The following is a 21,202-nucleotide window of genomic DNA, read 5'->3' as shown; positions in this document are numbered from 1 at the left end:
GAAGGGCCGGGGTGGTGCCCGGCCGGAGCAGCTGCGGGAGCGGGAGCGGGGCGGGGGATAGAGCTGGGTCCGTGATCGTGCACTGTGCTCGCGTTTCACTGTGCTCCCTGCGCTGACCCAGCGCCTGGTTTTGTCTCTTGCGCTTCGCGTACCGTCTGTGAAGAGAGGAGCTGACTGACTGCGCTGTGCCAGAGCCTTCCCCTGAGGAGCCTTGGCACGAGGATGAGCACCGTCAACTCACAGTAAGTTCCCCCTGTCTGCAGCTCCGTGCCGTCCTGGCACATCACACAGCAAGTGTTGTGTATGTCTGGGGTGAGTTAAGAAGAGCTGGGACCATCAGTTGTGCTTTCCCTCATGTCCTAATGATCACCATGCTTGCCTTCATACACGTGTAGATTACCAGTTCAAAGAGAGAATTAGGCTGTTCAACGAGTATTTTTTAAAGCGAAAAGCATACTAAGGATTCTTTCGTTTTTAATTACATATTTCAGGGGAATGCTTGCAGCTCTTTAGGAGAGCAGAATGACTGGGATAAACAAATCTTCCAATTGGCTGTTTTGGAGATGTGCTGTTTGCAATACAAACAGTGAAATACTTTGACGCTCTTATAGGACTGATACTTGGTAGAGTTGGATGGCAAATCTCGGCGTTTCATGACTTTGGACGGATCAACGTACCTTATTGAAGACTGTGTTGAAATTCCCTATGTGTATTGCTCTCTGACACAAGTTTTCCTGTCTTCTTCAGAGATGATGAAGATACCTTTAAAATACTCGTTGCTACTGATATTCATCTTGGCTATTTGGAGAAGGATCCAGTACGTGGAAATGATACATTTGTAACTTTCAATGAAATCCTGGACCACGCTCGAAAAAATGAAGTAAGTGCTACTTTTGGGAGAGGGGAGGACTGGGGCTGTTGAAAATATGGTCCAATCTGCCAGAAGCTGTAAAGCTTAGTCCTGATACAGTCTCTAGTAACACCAAATCAAATGGCTGAACTGTTGGTTACGTTCAGTTTCGTTTCTGTTTTAGTAAAAGGAAGGCCTGTTTCTCTGTTAGAGCATTCTTACTGAGTCGTGACTTTGGTGGCATTAGCAGTGTTTTGGGATTGCCTGCACCAGTTTCAGTGGTATTTAGAGAGGGTTTGTCACTGCAAGGAGGAAAAATAATTGAGGAGAGTGAGAGTAGTGATATACAGTCTGACAAATCAGCAGAGATTTGTTAGAAGCTTTTGAAGTGTGGTGCAGTGCTGAGTCGCTGAAGTGTGCAGCTCTGGTGTCGAGCAGCTCCGGTGCCTGTGCAATCACCAGCAAAATCCTGTAGTGTGGTGGACAGGACAGGGGGACTTCCTGAACCGGGACAACGTCGGGGGGAGCCGAGAGTTGGAGTTGGGAGTTTCCAGGAGCCCGCAGCGGCTGATGGGACCTGGGTGAGGTCAGGAGCAGTGGCAGCCAAGTACTCCCCCCCCACCCGTGAAAGAAGCTCCTGGGGAGTGGCAGCAAGCAGGAGCACCTCCAACATGGTAAACACACATGCCGTGGCATGACATTCTGTGCAAGAAGGGCCCTTGAGCCCTGCCAGCTCCACCAGGGAGCAGCGGTGTCTGTCTGGCAGAAACCCATGGCATTTCTCTGCATCCACCACGACTGACAGAGCTGCCCAGATGGAGCTCTCTGTTCAGACACAGCTCCAGTTGAGAAGTATCAGGGAGTGTGTGTGAGAGAGACTACTGGAATCACACCTTGCATTCCTTGGGGCAGGCCTGACAGGCAGACAGGACACATGATACAGGGGATTCCGTGTCCTCACTCCCTCTGGATGAACTCACTGAATTAAGGGAGAGGGGGCAATGGCAACAAGTTCCTGCCCAGCACAGCAGGTGCATCTCCTCCGGGACTGCCCCACCTCTCCACATGCCCTGGCATAACAGGTTTGAGGCTCTGCGAGTGAAACTGAACAAGAACAGTGGTTCATCTAGCATAGAGGTATTGCTGAGGTTAAGTTGCCTGTGCCCAATATCAAAACTCCTTCCATGAAGAAAAAAGATGGGTTGTTACAGGAGACTGCTTTCTAATGGGAACAGAAGGCCCAATATGCAGACTGGATTCACTTCTTAGGGAAGCCTGCTGCATCTCTGGGGCCTGAGTTTGTTGACAGCAGCTGAACATGAGCCAGCGTGTGCCCAGGTGGCCAAGGCGGCCAATGGCATCCTGGCCTGTATCAGCAATAGTGTGGCCAGCAGGACCAGGGCAGTGATTGTCCCCCTGTACTTGGCACTCTCGAATCCTGTGTTCAGTTTTGGGCCCTTCACTACAAGAAGGACATTGAGGCACTGGAGCGTGTCCAGAGAAGGGCAGAGGAGCTGGGGAAGGGTCTGGAGCACAAATCTGATGAGGAGTGGCTGAGGAAGCCTGGAGAAAAGAAGGCTCAGAGTTGTATTGCTCTCTACAACTGCCTGAAAGGAGGTTGTAGCCAGGTGGGAGTTGAGCTCTTCTCTGAAGGAACAAGCAATTGGACTAGAGCATATGGCCTAAAGTTGCGCCAGAAAAGGTTTAGACTGGATATTAGGAAAGATTCCTTCCCTGAAAGGATTGTCAAGCACTGGAACAGGCTGCCCAGGAGAGTGGTGGAGTCACCATCCCTTGAGGTATTTAAAACTTGGGGACATGCTTTCGTGTTGGCCTTGGCAGTGCTGAGTTGACACCTGGGTTTGATGATCTTGGAGTATTTTCCAACCTAAACGATTCTATGATTCCATTTTTAAGGACTGGATGTTTGTTAGTCAGATTCTTTGTAATTTTGATGAGGTTGTTTTCCTAATACTTTTCCAAAAGCTAAATATATGCAATATATGCAGAAACTGCATCTAGTACCTTCTCAAAATAATGTGGTGATAGCTACTGATTTCTTCCCACTAGGTAGTGCAGCAGTGAAAAAATAAAGTAGCTTTTCATGCCTGTCAAAAAGTGTTCAGGAGCCCATTTGGAGACCTTTATTACAATAGTACACTGATCCTTTTTTTACCACTCTCAGTTGTTTTCTCCTATGGCTCTTCATGAATGGGTCTTTTTGGGGTTGATTTTGTTTTAATTAATAATTCAATTATTTTTTTTTCATAAGGAAGTTAAGTATTGTTTCTACTACTACTAATTCCTTTTAGCTAGAAGTATACTTCCTCAGATATGAGGAAGTATGTGGAACTCTCTAGAAGAAATAATTTAAACAATTTGCTTAGAAGTCTTCCAAGGTAATACAAAATGTTGTATTAAAATAATGAAGCTTTTTGTTACATGCAGGTGGACTTTATTTTATTAGGTGGGGACCTTTTTCACGACAACAAACCCTCCAGAAAAACAGTACACTCTTGTTTGGAGTCGCTAAGAAAATACTGCATGGGTGATCGTCCTGTTCAGTTTGAAATTTTGAGTGATCAGGCAGTTAATTTTCATCACAGCAAGTAAGTATGTTACTATAAATTGTCATGTAAGGCTTGGTTTGTGTATTGGGTGAGTTTGTTGTGATTTTTAATTTATGTCCTCCATGACTGGAACCTGGAATTTTTAGGCCTGTCTGTGTGGGACGGTTTACAGGATAACTTCACCTGACATCCAAGTCTGTAAAGGAATGCGTACAATATTTTGAGAAATTTCTGAATGTGCTGTGATTCTTGATGTATTTATGTAATACATAGTTTCCATTTTGCAAGTACAATACAAGTAAGCCAGTTCACATGAGTTGTTTTGGTAAAACTAGCAGAGTTCCCTGTGTGTAAGCACAGGTTGCACAGCCTAATCCACTACTGCCACACAATTTTTTGTACAATTCTTTTCATGGCTTGTTCTAAAAAAATAGGGGTTTATGCTACCCTGTTCCCCATGGGAAGTGTCACTCTAGTCCGTGAGTAAGAATCTTCTTATGCTTAAGATTAACCTTAGGCTTATTCATAATCACTTCATTCTCATTTGTTCTGCAGCCATGATCTATTTGTGATGAAGTTAGTTTGAGGAGAATATTGAGAATCATACACAAATTTGCAGATACAGTTTAACTTCTTTTCCTCTTTTTGTACAGGTTTCCATGGGTGAATTATCAAGATGAAAATCTCAACATTTCTCTTCCAGTTTTTAGTATTCATGGCAATCATGATGATCCCACAGGGGTAATTATTATCATAATTGTACTGTTGCATTACAGAGATATAGCAGTAGAGAGACTTGTATAGAAATAAAGTTCTTGAAGATCACACCTAGTTTTAGTCAGTTGCTCCACTCTTTGTGTAAATATTTTGTGTACCTTTAGGAATTTTATTAATAAGTGACAACAAGTTAAGTGTGACATTAAAAAGCAAATGGAAATAAGAGATCCATATGAACTGTGTTTAATTTCTTAATTTATGTAGGTTTCTGTCATTGAGAACAGAATGACTTTTCATGCCAAGAAGTGGCAGTCTTTCAGAAAGTTTCTGAAACATTCCATCTGTAGTGACTGAAAACTTTTTTCTTAAAGAAGGAGAATTTTGATATTTTGGTTTTTGCATATGTAATTGACATGCATCATCCATTTTCAAGGAGGATAATCTAATAATAGTGAAATGGTAGCTTAAAAACAAGCTACTGAAAGTAAGCTGGAAAAGGATGTTTAGAAAGCATTAAACTGCATGTGTTGAATTAATAATTTTGCATTTTATGTGAAATAGCAGTGTATCATGGAGATGAGTGTTCTAGCAGGAGTTTAACTTTGAACTTATTATGAGTTAGTTAGCTTAACCAGATAATTTTTGTAGTAGTTTAGAGACGGGCTGGTTTGGGTGTTTTTCTGTGGGGTTTTTCTTTTTCTTTTTTTTTTTTTTTGAATGGTTTAATATTTAATTGCACATTGTTCAAATGAAGCATGACTTGTAAGGAAAGGGATTTTCTTCTGTACTCTTGAGTACTAACAAAGCCCCTAGTATATGTGATGGGGTTTTTCAGCTGCAGAAGTTACTTAAGGAAAGATATTCACTCTTACTTTTGAGACTTTCATTTAGACATTAAACACTAAATGTTCTGTTCAAATTTTTATATTTGTTTCTTAATATTTGTTATAGGCAGATGCACTGTGTGCATTGGATGTTTTAAGCTGTGCAGGACTGCTGAATCACTTTGGACGTTCAACCTCTGTGGAGAAAATAGATATTAGTCCTATTTTACTGCGTAAGGGTAGAACAAAAATTGCTCTGTATGGCTTGGGTAAGTGTTTGTCTGCCAGACTGTGACTAGACTGTTCATGTATTACTGAAATTTAATAGGTCTAAATAAAGTTGGAACAAACTTATAAGGCTGCAACAAACATGAAGTTCTACATAATCTAAATTAAAGCATATCAATTCTGTGACAGTGTCAGGTTTCTCCTCTTGCTGTGTGTCACTGCCTGACAGGGTTGGGGGTTTTTTGCTCATTTAGATAAATCTTGCTAAGCTTGATTTTTGTACTTTTATTGGTGTTAAATGAACCGTGCTTAAGTTAACCACAGACAGTGCTTGTGTATCGGGTCAGAGCAATCACACTCTTAAATTCTCTCTGTTGTGTATTAAGCTTATTTCATCCTACTTAGGCAAAACTTACACACCCTGTGTTCATGTGCCATTTTGGTTATATTTAAAAACATAAGGTGTCTGAGCAGAAACCTAATGTCTTGCGTGTCTGTTTGAAGTGGTTCATAAGTAACATTGGCCATGGGTAATCTCAGTTTCTTTAAAGAAACTTTAGAGTTTCATACTTTAAAATGGTTCTATGATAGATTTTCAACTTCAGTTTTGTTTCTTTGTATTTTCTCCACTGAATTCCCCTCTACCCTCACTTCTTACTTAGAATGGTTATTTTTGACTGCTTTCTGTCTGGAGAAGTTAACTGTTATGATCTTATTTTTTCACCCTTATGTTTTGTCCGGTTACGAGTGCTTAAACACTTAATTCCAAGAAACTTTTATAGCTATAAATTAAGTCCTAGTTGGCCATGATTTTGTGTGTTTAATGGTATACTTTAAAAGCTTGCTAGATGTTTGAAGGGTCAGTAGTTAGTAGAATGTTCTAATACCACAATATAAAAGTTTTCGATGACAAAATCGTTACTGAGAAATGCAACAACTTTCTAAAGTACCAGTGTTGCTGCATGAAGATGTTCATGAGTGTTTCTTTGTGTTTGTGCCAGAATTATTTAAACCTTTTTGACTTTCTCTGATTCAGAGAGCTTTTGTTCTCATACAAATTATGGACACTCCATATGGGATTTATTGATATGCATCATGAGCCTGGCTAAGGATAGTTCGGGTTTGGGTTTTTTTTTAGTAGTTAAAAACATCAAGGAAATTATCAGCGACTTCCAGGGATGGGACATACCCAACTTTCTTGGGCAAACTGTTCCAGTGCCTCACTACCCTTACAGTAAAGAACAACTTTGTGATATCCAACCTAAATCTATCCTCTTTCAGTTTAAAACCATTCCCCCTTGTCCTGTCACTGCTTTCCCTTGTGAAAAGTCCCTCTCCAGCTTTATTGTAAGCCCACTTTAGGTACTGGAATGCTACTATATTTTGTTCTTCTTGCTTTTTTGATAGAGTTTCTGGCAAAAATACTATAAAATACAGACTTGTTTACCACACAAAAATTTTTTGTTGTTGTTGTTTGTCCACTTCAGGAGCTATTCCAGATGAGAGGTTGTATCGTATGTTTGTCAATAAGCAAGTAACCATGCTGAGACCAAAGGAAGATGAAGATAGTTGGTTTAACTTGTTTGTGATTCATCAAAATAGGTAACAGTATTGAATGAATTACAGCGACTTACTGTGTTACTTCATTAAACTGCCTGGAAAAGGATAGGTGAGCAAGCCAGCTGTGTTAGTTCATGCTTCTTGTGAATAGCTGGTTTCTTAAGATTTTCACTAGTGAAAACATTGTTTTACAGCTCTTTTTGGAGAAGAATCGCAAAGGAAAATGAAATAAATGAGTTAGAGGAGTTGGGAAATTTCATCCCAAACTTTTATAGTTAGGGGCAGTGGAGGGTTTGTAGTGTAATATGCTTATAATTAAGTCCTTTCTGCTTGTTACAGCTGGGAGAACATCAAACTTCATATTGCATTTTCTATCCTTGTTTGAACTGTAGTTCAACAATAACCCTATGTTCCCTTGCACTGCTGTGCTTTGCAGACAGGTAATGTGTTTGGTCTGCCTACAGGCTTCTCCCAGCAGTGGCAGTAGGAACAGGCAGAGTTCTTTTCCAAATACTTTCTTCTAATTTTTCCTGAAGAAGAGGGCAGTCCTCATGTTCAAATAATGGTGAGGCAGATGTAAACAAATACAGCTCAGATAACCCTGTGTACTGATGCCTATCAGTAGGCTGAAGGAACTCACTCCCCCATCTCCCTTGTCTTCCAGAAAGGCGTTGGGGATGGTGTGTCCCATGTCTGTTTAATTCAGTGGGTTTTACCCCACCATTTAAAAACAAACAACCAAAACTGATGGCCATGAGGTGCTATAAAAGGATTCATATAGAAAAAAAACTAAGGTCTTGTAAGCCAAGTAAGAAGAAAACAGAGGTCCAAATAAAAGGAAGGGAGCAGGAAACAGTGAACTATGTAAAATAGCAAGCTGTGTAAGTTGCCTTTTTGTTTAACCAAACACTAAACAACTGTGTGAGGAATAAATGTGAAGAAGACCTGACATGTATGTCAGATATTATTGCTGGAGTTCCTGTATTATTTTAAATCACACTGATGTTTTTCTCCTCCTTCACTCTTCCCTTGCCCATCCATTACTCTTCTCTTCTCTTCTCTTGAACAGGAGCAAACATGGAGCTACCAACTACATTCCAGAGCAGTTTTTAGATGACTTTATTGATCTTGTTGTGTGGGGTCATGAACATGAGTGCAAAATAGCTCCATTCCAAAATGAACAGCAACGTTTCTATGTTTCTCAGCCAGGAAGTTCAGTGGTGACATCTCTGTCCCCTGGAGAAGCCATGAAGAAGTGCGTGAGCTTTTCTTTTTGTTCTTGTTTATCCCTTGTCTTACATGTCTCAGGTGTTGTGTTGAGAACAGAAAAATACTTGTACAGAGTATGGAAAGAGTTGTATTACTGTGTGGATTAGCTTCAGAGTATGACTCTTAAAGTAGAAAAGTAGATGGAATGAGTGCCTGGTAAAACTTTTACTTTGCTTACAATTTAATCTAACATTAGAAGCTAATGGAATTTAGCTAAGAGGAGTTACATCCTGATAAATTGGAATACAAGGAGCTGAGTGCAGGTGCTTGTGTATGCACCAAGCACAATCTAAATATAATAAAATGGAAATTTGGTAGGGCCAACCTTGAAGTACAGATCTTCCTATAGCTTTTGAAATTTTGTCCCTGAAAAGTAAACATGAATTTGAAAACAAATATTTATACCATAGTTCTCTTACCTTCTAGTAAGTTACCTTTCTCCTTCTAGACACATTGGTTTGCTGCATGTTAAAGGGAAAAAAATGAAAATGGAGAAGATTGCTCTAGAGACAGTGCGAACTTTCCATATAGAGGATATTGTTCTAGCTGATCATCCAGATCTTTTTAATCCTGACAATCCTAATGTTACTCAGGCAATACAGGCGTTCTGCATGGAAAAGGTAACTTGTGGTGCTAACAGTTTATGGATGGCAGTGTGTGGACAGGGGATGGGATCTGTGACTGGTTTTGAGACTGGAAGATGAGAAATCTTGTGTCTTGCCCCATATTAAAACTAACTCAGACAGTGTTTCCATAGGAAGCTAATTCCATGACATTCACTCTGCAGCCTTGGCTTCCAGATGCCTTGATTGGGATGACCTGTTAAAGTAGGCTGGAACTGGTTTTTGGGTGTCATATCATCTTTGTACAAAAGCTTGCACCTAAGAGTGGGGCAGTGTTGGATGTGCACTTTGGAACCAGCGTAAATACATTGACCTAAACCCTGAGAGCTTGGCCGTGCAGTCTGAAGTGGCAGAAGTAACTAAGCAAGTTTATTAATTGATTAGTTCTTAGGTTTATTTAAGTCTCTTCCTGCTTTTCCCTGGAACTAGAAATTTAGCAAAGCATAGTGGCTATAAAATATGAGTGATCAGTGGTGTAGATACTGCTGGACTACACTGTATCTGAAGAATAAACCTTTCATTGTCATGTTGTTCTTGGTCATTTTTAATGGCTTTTGGCTGGATACTGGTACATACGTGTTCAGGAATGAGAGCACATTATATAAGGATTTATTTTGATAGCTCCTCTTGCAACTGGATGTATTTTAAGTTATACTTGAAATGTTCAGGAATCTGTAAGAGAACAAAATGGAACTGAATTTCTAATTCTCCTTCACAGGTGGAATTGATGCTGGACAACGCAGAAAGAGAACGCTTGGGAAATCCCCGCCAGCCAGAGAAGCCTATCATAAGATTAAGAGTAAGAAATTCAGCTTGGATTGCTTTGTTTTTAGAGGTCACTGTGAAGGGCTTCAGAGCAAAGTCATGCTTCTTGTGTAAACACATAATATATACATTTTTTTTGCTGTGTACAGGCAAATATAAATCACCTACCATGCTTCTGTTTACCTGTGTAACTAGTACTCTAAGGTAAAGGATGAGATTGGTCATAAGTGTACTTCACTGCTGGCCTGAGTAAGGGCATCAAAAGTGGCTATTTACTGTGAAGTTTTTTTAAATCATATTATCCTGTGTGTGTTCCTAACCTAATCAGAAACCATTGTGAAGGCTAGTAAATGAAACAAATTTGGAGCAAGTTATAAATATGAGCTGTTATTAGCTATTCTGTTAATGTTATTATTAGCTGTTATTAGCTAACTATTAATGCATAGTAAGGCGTTAATTTTAGGTTGACTTATTTCTTCTAATTTTTTCTTTGAAGCATAACAAATTTGTTTTGTGTGACTTCTCTGTTTCTGTTTGTTTCATATTTAAATTTGTTCTTCCTCTCTTAGGTTAATTATGCAGGTGGCTTTGAACCATTCAGTGTCCACCGTTTCAGCCAGAAGTACATGCATAGAGTGGCTAACCCAAAAGACATCATACAGTTTTTCAGGCATCGTGAACAAAAAGAGAAAAAAGGTGATTATGAAAGAAGCAATCATTGGCTTGCCTTTGTTTTCATTCTTCTTTCTTTATTTTGTTGCCCAGCACTTGCAAAGGCTTGGTATCTACCACCTAATGTGTTATAGGAGGAGTAAAGATGCATTATCTTATTTAAGTGTATATATTGTACAATTATTTCTCTTCTGTTTCTGGGTTTGTCAAAAAATTCTGATATTCAGCACAGCATTTTCTTACAGTTACTCTTAAACAGTTCCATTTTCCTTTGGCCTCAGACCTTACTCAGTTGCTTATAGTAATACATATAGCCCCATGCCAGACTGGATTGGTTCTGTGATTGGTCTGTTGTTTCACAGACTATGGTTCTGTGACAATTACCATGAAAGGCATTAAGTGGCTCACTCCTGAGACTTCTTAGAATAAGATTATTTGGTTTGGACACTCTGAAGGAAAAGAGATGGGTATAGTGCTTTTTCCCTTTGTATTTTAATTTTATTTTGTAGTAGTACATTTGTTTTTCCCTAAAATAGTAATGAAGGGTATGGGCTTAAGAGATGTTCATATATTTTTAAAAAAGGTCCAAAGGTAGGACAGCACTTTTTTGCCCTAATTAATCATGTGTATGAGGTGCTCTTGGCTTGTCTCTTCTAGGTCTGTTTCTATTCAAATATTTGTGCAAAACAAATGATAGCTGTTAGTATTGCAGCATTTCTCACCGTGCCTAGAATTTTTAATAAATGATTAATAGATATTGTCATCCAAATACTGGATTTGTAATAGTAGCTAATGAAGATTCAGCTTGTACAGGAACACAATGTGCTAAAAAACTTTTACTGGTTCATATTAGTACATTGTAAGTGCATTGTCTAATTCCAGTGACAGTTTTTATGAATACTGCCAGTTCTATAAAGTTCAAAACAGTATTTCATGAATAAAAACTTCTTTTAGTGAGGTGTTTTTAAAATTTTACTGTATAGGTCTTGGTTTATTTTGCTTTGGTGTTCTCTTTTCATAGTTGCATAGTCTCATTACCATTTTCAGAATACACACTAGCTACCACATCTGTCACCATGTTTCACCAATACATTTTACTTTTCCTACTTAGCATGCATGTCAGCTTCAGGAAGGGAATATAAAAATGATACCATGGCTTTTGCACTGCTGTATTAGATAGCCTCCAGTACAAGGGAAGTGGCTAATGGAGGGCTCAATGTTTTCTTTGCATGTGCACATTGTGGTTCAGTACAGGTGATGTTAAGACTTCAGGAATTCAGAAGTTGTTACTGTTTCTTTTGTCATAGCTGCTTATATAACCCCTCAAACAAAGCAATGGTTTGTGCTTTCATGTGGTAGACATCTTAAAGCAGTCTGTAGGCACTTTATGTTACTTTGTGTGGTATGTGCTAACCTCAGATGATTATCCCTCTAATTCTTCTGCCATTCCTACCTTGCTGCCTGAGAATGGGGGATGAGCTATGAGCATTTTCTATTGAAAATCAGTCAGCATGCTGAGGAGGAAAATTTCTTTTCTTGTAAATGGGTTACTTATACAAAACTTCCGTGCTTCGATGGCTCCTATGATTTTCTTCTATCTATTCTTCTATTCTATTTTCTTCTATCTTCTAGAGTTCAATTATAAGACTCTTCAGAACATAGTGTTCAAGATATAATTCCAGATGTGTGTTAGTTATAAGAACTCTTTATATCTGCTAGAGGTGGAGCTGTCTGCACAAATACTGTGTTTCCAATCAATAGACTCTAAAAAGAACAAAAAGCTTTACATATAAAAGGGACCACAGTTCTTAAGAGGCCTGCATTAACCTTTTTTCCTGCTGTTGTCAGTGGGATGCTAATAATTAAAAGCTGCAAATGTGGATGATGCCACTGTGCTTTTCTATTCTAGACATTGATCTTAATTTTGGAAAATTGGTTAGCAGACCTGCTGAGGGAATGACACTGAGGGTGGAAGACCTTGTAAAGCAGTATTTCCAGACAGCAGAGAAGGTATTTTTCTTCCTTTTATAATTTCCCTTTTTAATGTCATACGATCTTTTTTTTTTTTTTTTCTTAATGGAAGTAGAGTGCCCTGAAAAGACTCTGACATTCACCAAGAAGTGAATTTATTTCCCATAAAACTGAGAATTACCACATGAAGTGTGTGTCTCAGACTAACAAGTAACTGTTGTGTATAGGTGGTGTAGGTATGTGAACAAGCACTGGTTTGAGAGTGTGGTAGCTCTTCGTGTGAACGTGCAGTGTCTGCCCTGTACTGAGTGACATGTCATGTACTCACGTACAGGAGGAAAATGTGAGGCAGCATGCTCTGAGGGAAGAGCTACCTTAATTTACTCTAGGGCTAGTGTGAGACTGTAGCATTTACTATCCAGCTGGCTTGGAGTCACTTGTTACTTTGCAGTGTGTTTGTGTCCTCAGCTGTAGTGCACTTCCACATTTTATTCAAAGCAGAGCAGGGAGAAGGAAGAGAGACCCCAAATAATTTGCCTTCTTCCCACCCTGCTGTTAAATCTAGTATATTTCCCTTTCCCAGTACCAATGCAGTAACATCTCAGAGATAAAAAAATAATCAGTGAGCCAGGTGCCCAAATGCTTGATGTAGTTGATCAAGCATAACTTGCAGAAGCTGTTTCAGAACAGCAAGAATTTTAGAGCAAGAACTCTTGAGGTGAAGGTCCTTCAAATTACATCATCCTGCCTAACCTTGGACACATGCTAGGTGTCAGTATCAGGACAGCATAAATAATATTCTTTTGTTATGCTTATTTTATTTAAACATTTTGTTTCATAATAACTAGAAAGTTTATTCCTCTGGGCAGCATTATTTCATGGAAGTTTTTATTTTAGATAATAACTAGCATTGCAGTTTCTTTACTGTTCATAAAGATTTTTGCTTTGACTAATTTGGAAAATTCTCTGTAAAGTAGGTGTGACATGCTAGTAGCAAGAGAGTTGTAACTGGTTTATGACAAGTAACATTTGCTTATTGCTGTGCTTTTCTCTGATTGAGATATTCAATGCACATTACTGGTTTTGCAACCAACTTAATGTAATATTTATCTGAAACAGCTGGAATATTGCTTGCTTTCTCTAATGGCAAATGCTCCTTAACAAATTATTTTCCCCAATTCTGAAGAAAGTACAGCTTTCACTTCTAACTGAAAGAGGAATGGGAGAAGCAGTGCAGGAGTTTGTGGACAAAGAGGAAAAAGATGCCATAGAAGAGCTGGTGAAATTTCAACTAGAAAAAACACAGAGGTTTCTCAAGGAGCGTCGCACGGATGCAGAGGAAGAAAAAATAGATGAGGAGGTAATATTCTGTTAATGTTGGTTGCCCAAGAGAGGTCAAGACAGTAGAAAAATTAGTGCTCAAACATGGTTTAATAGATTGCCTGTGTGTGGAGTATGTGCAACACTTGCCTCTAGTCATTTTCTGCAATTAATAAATGAAAAATTAATTTATGAGGAAGTTTTAAGTATATGATTTCAAAGCTTTTATTGAAAATGGGGTTTAGGTTGCACACATGTACATAGAAAAAAATCTGTCTAATACATGTAAAACTACTTATTTCCACTATTGTGAGAAAGATGATAGATAAAATCTCTTCATAGCTTTTCTGTATTGGCTTGGGGAAGAGTACAAGAACAGGACAAGCATAAAGAAAATTTATCCTTCAGGTGCTCTACTTGCTTCTAACTGCTTGACTGCTTACAGCTCAGGGTATCGCAGAGATAGGTCTGGTTTATGTGTATTGAGCAACCTTTGATAGACATTTTTATCATCTCATCAAGCTCCCACACAAGCCCATGTATTAAGCTGTAATACTCAAAATTGTAGAAGAAGTTGTTCAGCTTATCTGTGCACTGTTTAAAGAAGTATTTGATGGGGAAGGAAGGCTGCATCTACCTATTTTCTTACTGATAGCTTTAATTCCTGAGGGGTTGAAAGAGACCATAAACAATCAGTACCTGCAGGCTTTCCGTGACACTTTAGGGTGGATTTTTTGTTGTTGTTTTGTCTTCAGAACTAATGCCTTCTTTCTGTCACGCCTCATATCTTTTTCCATATTTGTCAAGTTGAGCTTCCTTAGTTGTACATGTACTGCAACATTGTCTCTTCTCATAATAGTTATTTTCTATCTTGGTTCTTCATCTCTACCCCTTTTTCCAGTTATTCATATTTCAATGTCCGTTATTGTCAAAATTATGTATACTCTTCTTCTCTTAAACACAGTATCTCCATCATGTCCCGAGCTTTCTTCCACCCCACTGATGTAGCTCCAGTTATTAACAGAATGTGAGATTCTTAAACTGTAGGGACAGCATGAAAGGGCCCCAGACAAACTTCAGTTATTCTTGCACTCTTCACTTCTCACATGAGCTTGATTTAATGATTCAGTGATTAAAGCTTTGCACTTACTGTGTTTTGATTATTGTATGATATGAACTGTTATTTTGACAGGAACTTTTTTTTAATTCAGGTGCGAAAATTCAGAGAGAGTAGAAAAAAGAATACTGAAGAAGAGGATAAGGAAGTCCGTGAGGTAATTCCTCTGAATTTTGACCATAGGCTGAAAAATAGTCGTGACTTCTGCATATAAATGCAGTCATTTAGCAATGCTTCAGCAGTACTTCACCATTATCCTTGCCAAAAAGTGCCTGTCTGCCTTTAAAGCTTAGTAAGTCTGTTTTAAATCTTGGGATAATATGTACCTAAGCTACTGCTTGATTTGGCTTTTGAGGTCTCTTGTACAAATTTGTGAACCTGAATGTGCATTATTTCTTGCTTTTAACTGAGGTTAGACCAGGCAGGTGACTTTGAAAGATCTTTCAGCTTTAAGCTATTTGTGATCTCATTATCACATGTGGATGGTCTGTATTGGGTGGCATTAATGGAACCAATTGGGAGTATTGGTAGACCTTTAGGTACTGTGTCCTTATCAGCAATCTTAAATCTTAGATCTCCCAGGTACTCGTACCTAGATTGCATGTGTATTTCCAAGGAGAATTGCCAGCTACTGATAGCATGGATGCTCCTTTGTCTTTGCAAGTTATGTGGGACTGGAATGAAATTTTGAGAGAAAGTACACCTGGGGTGAAATTCAGTTCTGCTAATCTGGGATATCACCTGAACTAGTTGTCTTAAGCACCCACTGTCATCAGTAAAGTTCAAGTCAGTGAAGCCCGTAGGGTGCTTCCTCTGAGCAGATGTATGTAGCTGACACAGGATGACCTGAGCTGTTCACCAAACTCCACTGACAGTGTGTCACATTAACAAGTTCCATTCTGTTGTCAGAGCTTAGCTAACTACTGTATATGTATGCATCTAATTAAATAGACTCAGTATTTTCACAGATGTCCCTGCCTTCCATAACACTGGATTTGTGTCTTCTAAGCCTCACTGGTTTAGAACTATACATTTTTATTTATAGTTATAGTGTATATTTATTGTACACAACTACAATTTAACAATGGTGTGTGTCATGAGTTAGGATTCTTTTTCCTGTAGTAATTACTGTTCCATTTCAGGCAATGATCAGGGCCAGAGCCCACAGATCTGAGGATGAAGTTCTGGTTGCAGCCTCCAGTGATGAAGATTCCATGGACACGGAGATGATAGGCACTGGTAATCCAAGTGATGGCCTTTCTTCAACACTGAGCCGAGGAAGGGGTCGAGCAAGAGGTAGGGCAAGAGGTGCAAGAGGACAAAATTCAACAGCAAGAGGTTCGTTTCGAAGAGGAAGAGGTAAGAAAAACTTCAGAGTCTTTGTACTGCAGTTCCTGACCTTTTTTTCTTTGAAAGATGACTCTTCTGATGCTTCCATCAGGTGGGAATTTGTTGCTTAAGAACTCCTACTGGAAAAAAAACTCTTCTCAAATACTTGTGGTATACTATTACATACAGTTGACTGCCTTACAAGGCTTAAGTTGTGTCTTTTTCGCTTTCATTAAAAGAAAAATATCTTTCCTCCCAGCTATAGAAACACAGTAGACTCCTAAAAGATGCATTATTGGGAAGGTCTGTGCAATGAAGTGCATGGATAGCCCTTTGTCATTGCTAAAGGTAATGCGTTTGATCAGTGTAAAGAGGAGGTACAGATTGTCTCTCTCCTAATGTAATTTGCAAGAGACTTTAATGTTTCTAGTGACTGAAACAGTGGGGAGTGTTTCCTAACCAAAACGAGTTAAATAGCTCCTTGACTGTGTGTGGTTGTGCACTTTACAGTGGTAGTTGTACTTCCATTATAGATGTACTTTCATTGTGTGTATATATATATATATAAAAATAAATAACTCCTTTGAGCTGTCTCAGTAATAAGCCCAAAGGTCTTAGAGCACGTTGAGTTGAAACAAAGGCTGTCACCTTGGGTTAGTGCTTTTAAACTAGTTCTGTGAACCTGTACTCCAACACTGTTGTGATCCCATCAGAGCAGGGCCCTGTGTCTTAAGAGGTTGTGTCTGTCTTTGAGTACTTGACCCAGAGCAGTTCTTCTGCATGTAAGGAGGCCTTTGATTCAAGGAGAAAGTGAGGAGTAAAGAGGATTGTATGTAGATTTTTTAAAGTGTCTTCCCACTCAGTAATGATAGACTAAAGAGGAGAAAAAATAACTGCTGAACAGATTTGCATTTTGTTTGTTATCTCTACAGGAACCACTAGCCAAGAATCAGCTTCTAGCAGCAGATCCTACAAGCCTGTATCTGTGCCTGCCAAGAATATGTCTATCATGGATGGTAGGCCTGTGATCTGTCTGTTACTCTAATCTGCTCTCTCAAATTGTGGTGAAGGTGTTTGCTTAATGATGAAGTGTCTTAATTGCCTTTTTTTTGCTATCAGTCCATTTCAGCTGTGAGAGATTCTTTCAGTGCTAATGAAATAGAATAACTAACAGTGATGAGAGAAAGAAAAAAGAAAAGGAAAAAAAGAATAGTAATATTCTTCTGTCATGGGCTAAAATGAAATGTGTTAGGAACTTCTGGCTAGAACTGGAAATACGAAGCATTTTATTGTATGCAGTTTCTTAAGGAATAAGTATAGAAAGAACATTTTAGGCAGAATATTCCTCAGGGGATAAAAAGTTAAATTTGACTGATGTTTACAAGTTAGTAAACTTTAATTTAGCCTTACATTGTAGCAAGTTTTATAAATGCCTGTTTTTACTAGAGAAGAAAACCGTATCTTTAAGCAGCCTATGTATGTGAGAGTAGCTCTTCCTTGCACTAGAGGACAGGCACTGAGGGAACAGGACAGGTAATCTGAGTATTAAAGAAAAAAACACTGCTCACTAATCTACACATAAATCCCCCACAAAATACCCCAAGTTAGACGGAATTTTAATAAAAAAATCAGCAAATTACCTTAATTTTAAATTGATTAGAAAATGACCTAAAATATTGCAGACAAATGAATTTTAGCAGATGTGTTCATGTCTAAAATGTTAGATATACAGGAATTTCAATTATAGTAATATTTTTCACTTCCTCTGAACCAATGTTTCTGGTGGTTTTTCAGCCAGGCTGGGAAGCAGCTGCAGCTGCACAGAGGGTTATATCCCTGGGTTGACACAATTTATGTTTTGGGCTGGTTTGTTTGTTTGTTTTACAGTATTTTGCAGTGGAAATGCGTGCTAGGCAGGTCTTAAATAAAAAGAACAATATAATGTTGCTTGCATTTAATTGTGTGAGCATTTAAAAAAATACTGCATATGTTTTATTCCAGCCTTTAGGTCTTCAAAAACAGACCACTCTTTAAATTCATTCCAGTCTTACTCTGAGGTAAGCAGCTTCTTGTAAGAGTGAAGTTGTGCTGTCTTTTACTGTTGATTTGAAAAATAAATGCATGGTCAAAATGTTAGCCTAGATCAGCAGATGTTCCCAAGCGATCAGTTCCAGCATGAAGTTTTTCTGCATGTTAATTTGGAGACCTTTTGTATCCTTTTTTTTTTTATGGTGTTTGCCTGAGAAAAGCCAGGTTTTATTTGTGACCATAGTCTAAGATACGAGGTGTATATATCACATATATATCATGTATATAACACATGAGTGTTTTCGTGGGTTCTGCAAGCTCAAAGATGTGAAGAATAAACTTGTGCTGTATTTGCAAATTTGTGCAGTTCTAGTCTGGGACTCTCTCAAGTGTATATTATTATAACTAAATAGGTGTATAGTCGGAAAAAATTAGGGGTTCTGTGCTATAGTACTGAAGCATTATGCACTCTCTCTGTAAGAATAAATTCCATGGAAGACTTTAATACACTTCTTTTTCAGGATATTATAGATGTTGATTCTGATCCAGAAGATACTTCTTTTGTTCCTCCTTCTTCCAAAGTAAACCAAAGGTCAGTATGTTTGGTTCAGGAATGCAACCATAAGTGCCTTATTTCTGACTGGCAGTCAGCAGAGTCTGAGGATCTGATTGACTACCAGATTTTTAGGAAAGTCATAGCACTGCTTAGAGAATTTACATAAATTTTTCTTGTTAATGTGGGTTATCTTTCTGTAACAAAAAAAATTAGATTACTGATTGAAGTAAACTTGATCAGAGGTTTAGTTTTAATATGTTATTTTGAGAATTTGTATTGTTTTACTTATTTCTATTTATTTTTACTCTGTGTATTGGTGGCCCAACTCTTAAGGGGGAAGTTACTGGAATGTCTGGTAACTGAGAACATGCTGATGCCATTTTTCTTCTCTTCATATGTTTCAAGGTTGCCAACTACATCTTCACTTAGTAAAAGAGGTTCACAAAGCCAAGCATCTAGAGGAGTTGATTTTGAGTCAGACGAGGTATGGTGTATAGTACTATTTTTTTAGTTTTATTTCATGTAAGTTTCTATAGCTCGCTTTTACGGCTATTTGAGTAAAGCATTTCGGAGTAAAATTGAATTTATTATTTTTTTCACTAACAGGGCTAGATTATTGCAACCAACTTTAATTGGATTACCTGCATAATTATCAAAAATAAGGCTGGAAGGGACCTCAGGAAAATATCCAATCCTTTTTCCCTTCAATTTTTAGTCAGTGAATTATCATTACTGAAATGTGGACCTGGAATTGCCTGGGAGAGAAAGTCATTACAATCTCTTCTAGTGTGCTTAGCTATATCCTTTCATTTAATTATATATTTTATTCTTTTAGAAAGGAAGTTTTTTTGTTGTTGTTGTTGCATTTAGAAACAGCTCTTTTCCAGGGCATTTTATTGTTGTAAATTATCTAAGTACACTTCTTAAAAAATTTAAAACACTGTCTTTGAGTCTAGTATGTCTGTTCTTGCAGCATATCTTTGAACTGAAATGGTTTCTTCCACAACTAAACAAGTAGAAATTTTTACACAGTTTAGCACTGAATAGAATACACTGTATTTTGTCAAGCATTGTGCAGTTTGTTTTTATAGGCTGACATGCATGGTCAGAATCCATTCCTTAACAATGTCAGATGTTGGCCACTTCAGAGAAAATACTACATTCTTGTCCCTTCTCCCCACTGTGCTATCTCTTTTTGTACCTGTAATAAAATACTACATGTTTGCTTGAATATGCAAAAAGAAACAGTATTTTTGATTCATGCAAATATCAATAAATTATGATGTGCAGTGTGTATGTGGACATAATTTTATTGAGATATGTGCTGCTTATTAACAACTGAAATATAGATTATTACTTATTCCAAAGTAGCTGTTCTGGTCATATTGACATAAACTTCTATTCTCTGCACATATGTCACATGGTGTTTTAAGTCAATAGATGACCTTTTTCATATCAAAACCAACAAAACCAGGTCTGTCAGAAAGCATGGAATTGTATGGCCAGGCTTTCTAGTTTTATCTAAAGGTGACTTTACTTGTTTATGACTTGAAATGCCTGCTGGTTTTAGTGATGTGTATCTCTTTGCAAATTGCAGGATGATCCATTCATGAGCCCTGCAACATCAAGAAGAAGTAAGTGATTTCTGGCTCACTATGCAAGAGAGACCATGGAAGTTTGTGAAGAAAATGGAAAGCAGTTTGCAAGGCTTTCTCTATATGATATTTCTCTGTAAATGATGGCTTGCCTTCTATTTTCACTTCTGTGAAATGGTTTGGTTTGTTTTTTTTTTTTCTAGCAGCACCAAATTTGGTATAATATGTCTGTTAAATTGCTTGATGCACTAGACTAGAGGGTCTGATATTCTAAAGTACTGCCTGAAAGTGCAAGTTCTTTCTAAAACTCTCAAACTCTGTTTTCTTTTTGGGATGATAATAAAAATGACAGTTATGTCTTTTGTAGAAAACTCCATCTCTTTGGTTTGAATTTTGCTGAGAAGTAAATTTATAGTAGTGTGCAGGTATGAATATGGACACAGTCTCAGCACAGTGGCAGTTGTACTTACTTACAGCCTGCTGTGGATACAGTTGAAAACTCTGAATTGGGAGTCATAGTTGGACACAAGAATACAGGTTTCAGTACTGAAGCTGTAAAATGTCTTAATGCTTTCAACTCTACCAAGAGAACTTAAACCCAGTATTGCACTGTTATTAAACATCATAGTATATGGGAGTGGATTCAGCTCTGTAATTCAGGAAGTACCAAAGGGGACTCTCTATTTTCATGTTACACGCACATCCTAGGAAAATATTTTAGCCAAGTATAGAAGAATAATAGGAATCATATCAAAGGCTCTTTCTCCCTTTTCACAATTTTTTTTTCTGTCAGCTGTCAAATTCAGTGGCTTTGTGTTAAAATTGACTTGTGTGGAAGATAAATACAGCAGCCCTCACTTCAGGGGAAAACTTGTAACTGGTGTGTGGAGAAAGACTCTGCTGTAAAGAGGTGCTTGTCCTGAACATTAATGGGAGTGGTTAGATGAGGGGGTAGGATGCTCAGAACATCAACATTATTTCTCAGAGATCACACTGGCTAGTTTTTGAAAAATCACTTCTCACCCATGTAACTTCAATTCCCCTGCCCCAGAAAAGCTCAGAAATTCAGCAAAGCTCAAAATTTCATTAAAGCTATGGTAGTGAAAGATTGTTCCCAGGACCAGGAAGCAGGGAGAAAAGCACACTCTGCTGTGTGTTTAAAGAGAAAAAAAGGCATTATACCTCTTTTTGAATGCTTCCAAACTTTT

The 21,202-nt window shown here is 38.3% G+C and overlaps 1 protein-coding gene across 2 annotated transcripts; it reads left to right on the top strand.

The window, feature by feature from the left end:
* Positions 1–6: 6 nt before the first annotated feature.
* Positions 7–20,595, top strand: MRE11A (MRE11 homolog A, double strand break repair nuclease). Of its 2 annotated transcripts, XM_008636779.2 has the most exons (19): positions 7–242; positions 748–880; positions 3,299–3,459; positions 4,074–4,161; positions 5,089–5,230; positions 6,677–6,791; positions 7,819–8,004; positions 8,467–8,638; positions 9,360–9,440; positions 9,976–10,102; positions 11,988–12,088; positions 13,236–13,409; positions 14,581–14,643; positions 15,629–15,845; positions 16,748–16,831; positions 17,817–17,872; positions 18,365–18,435; positions 18,805–18,883; positions 19,997–20,595. In XM_008636779.2, exons 1-19 carry the CDS (start codon positions 223–225, stop codon positions 20,039–20,041), a joined length of 2,115 nt encoding a protein of 704 aa, XP_008635001.1. In that variant the 5' UTR covers positions 7–222; the 3' UTR covers positions 20,042–20,595. The 2 variants fall into 2 exon arrangements, with proteins under 2 accessions (XP_008635001.1, XP_017593696.1); XM_017738207.1 differs by lacking the exon at positions 7–242 and having other exon boundaries at positions 794–880; positions 3,318–3,459.
* Positions 20,596–21,202: the final 607 nt, after the last annotated feature.

This window comes from Corvus brachyrhynchos, unplaced genomic scaffold (genome assembly GCF_000691975.1).
Source record: "Corvus brachyrhynchos isolate BGI_N302 unplaced genomic scaffold, ASM69197v1 scaffold117, whole genome shotgun sequence".
Lineage (NCBI taxonomy): Eukaryota > Metazoa > Chordata > Aves > Passeriformes > Corvidae > Corvus > Corvus brachyrhynchos.
This window is presented reverse-complemented; position numbering and strand designations above follow the sequence as displayed.

What these genes read in the sequence shown, in the direction of transcription:
- MRE11A (XM_008636779.2), top strand. Translation starts at nt 223, where the DNA reads ATGAGCACCGTCAACTCACA. An exon ending in ATCATGATGATCCCACAGGG is followed by an intron (nt 4,162 to 5,088) that starts GTAATTATTATC and finishes TATTTGTTATAG; the next exon opens with GCAGATGCACTGTGTGCATT. An exon ending in TCTTCCAAAGTAAACCAAAG is followed by an intron (nt 18,436 to 18,804) that starts GTCAGTATGTTT and finishes ATATGTTTCAAG; the next exon opens with GTTGCCAACTACATCTTCAC.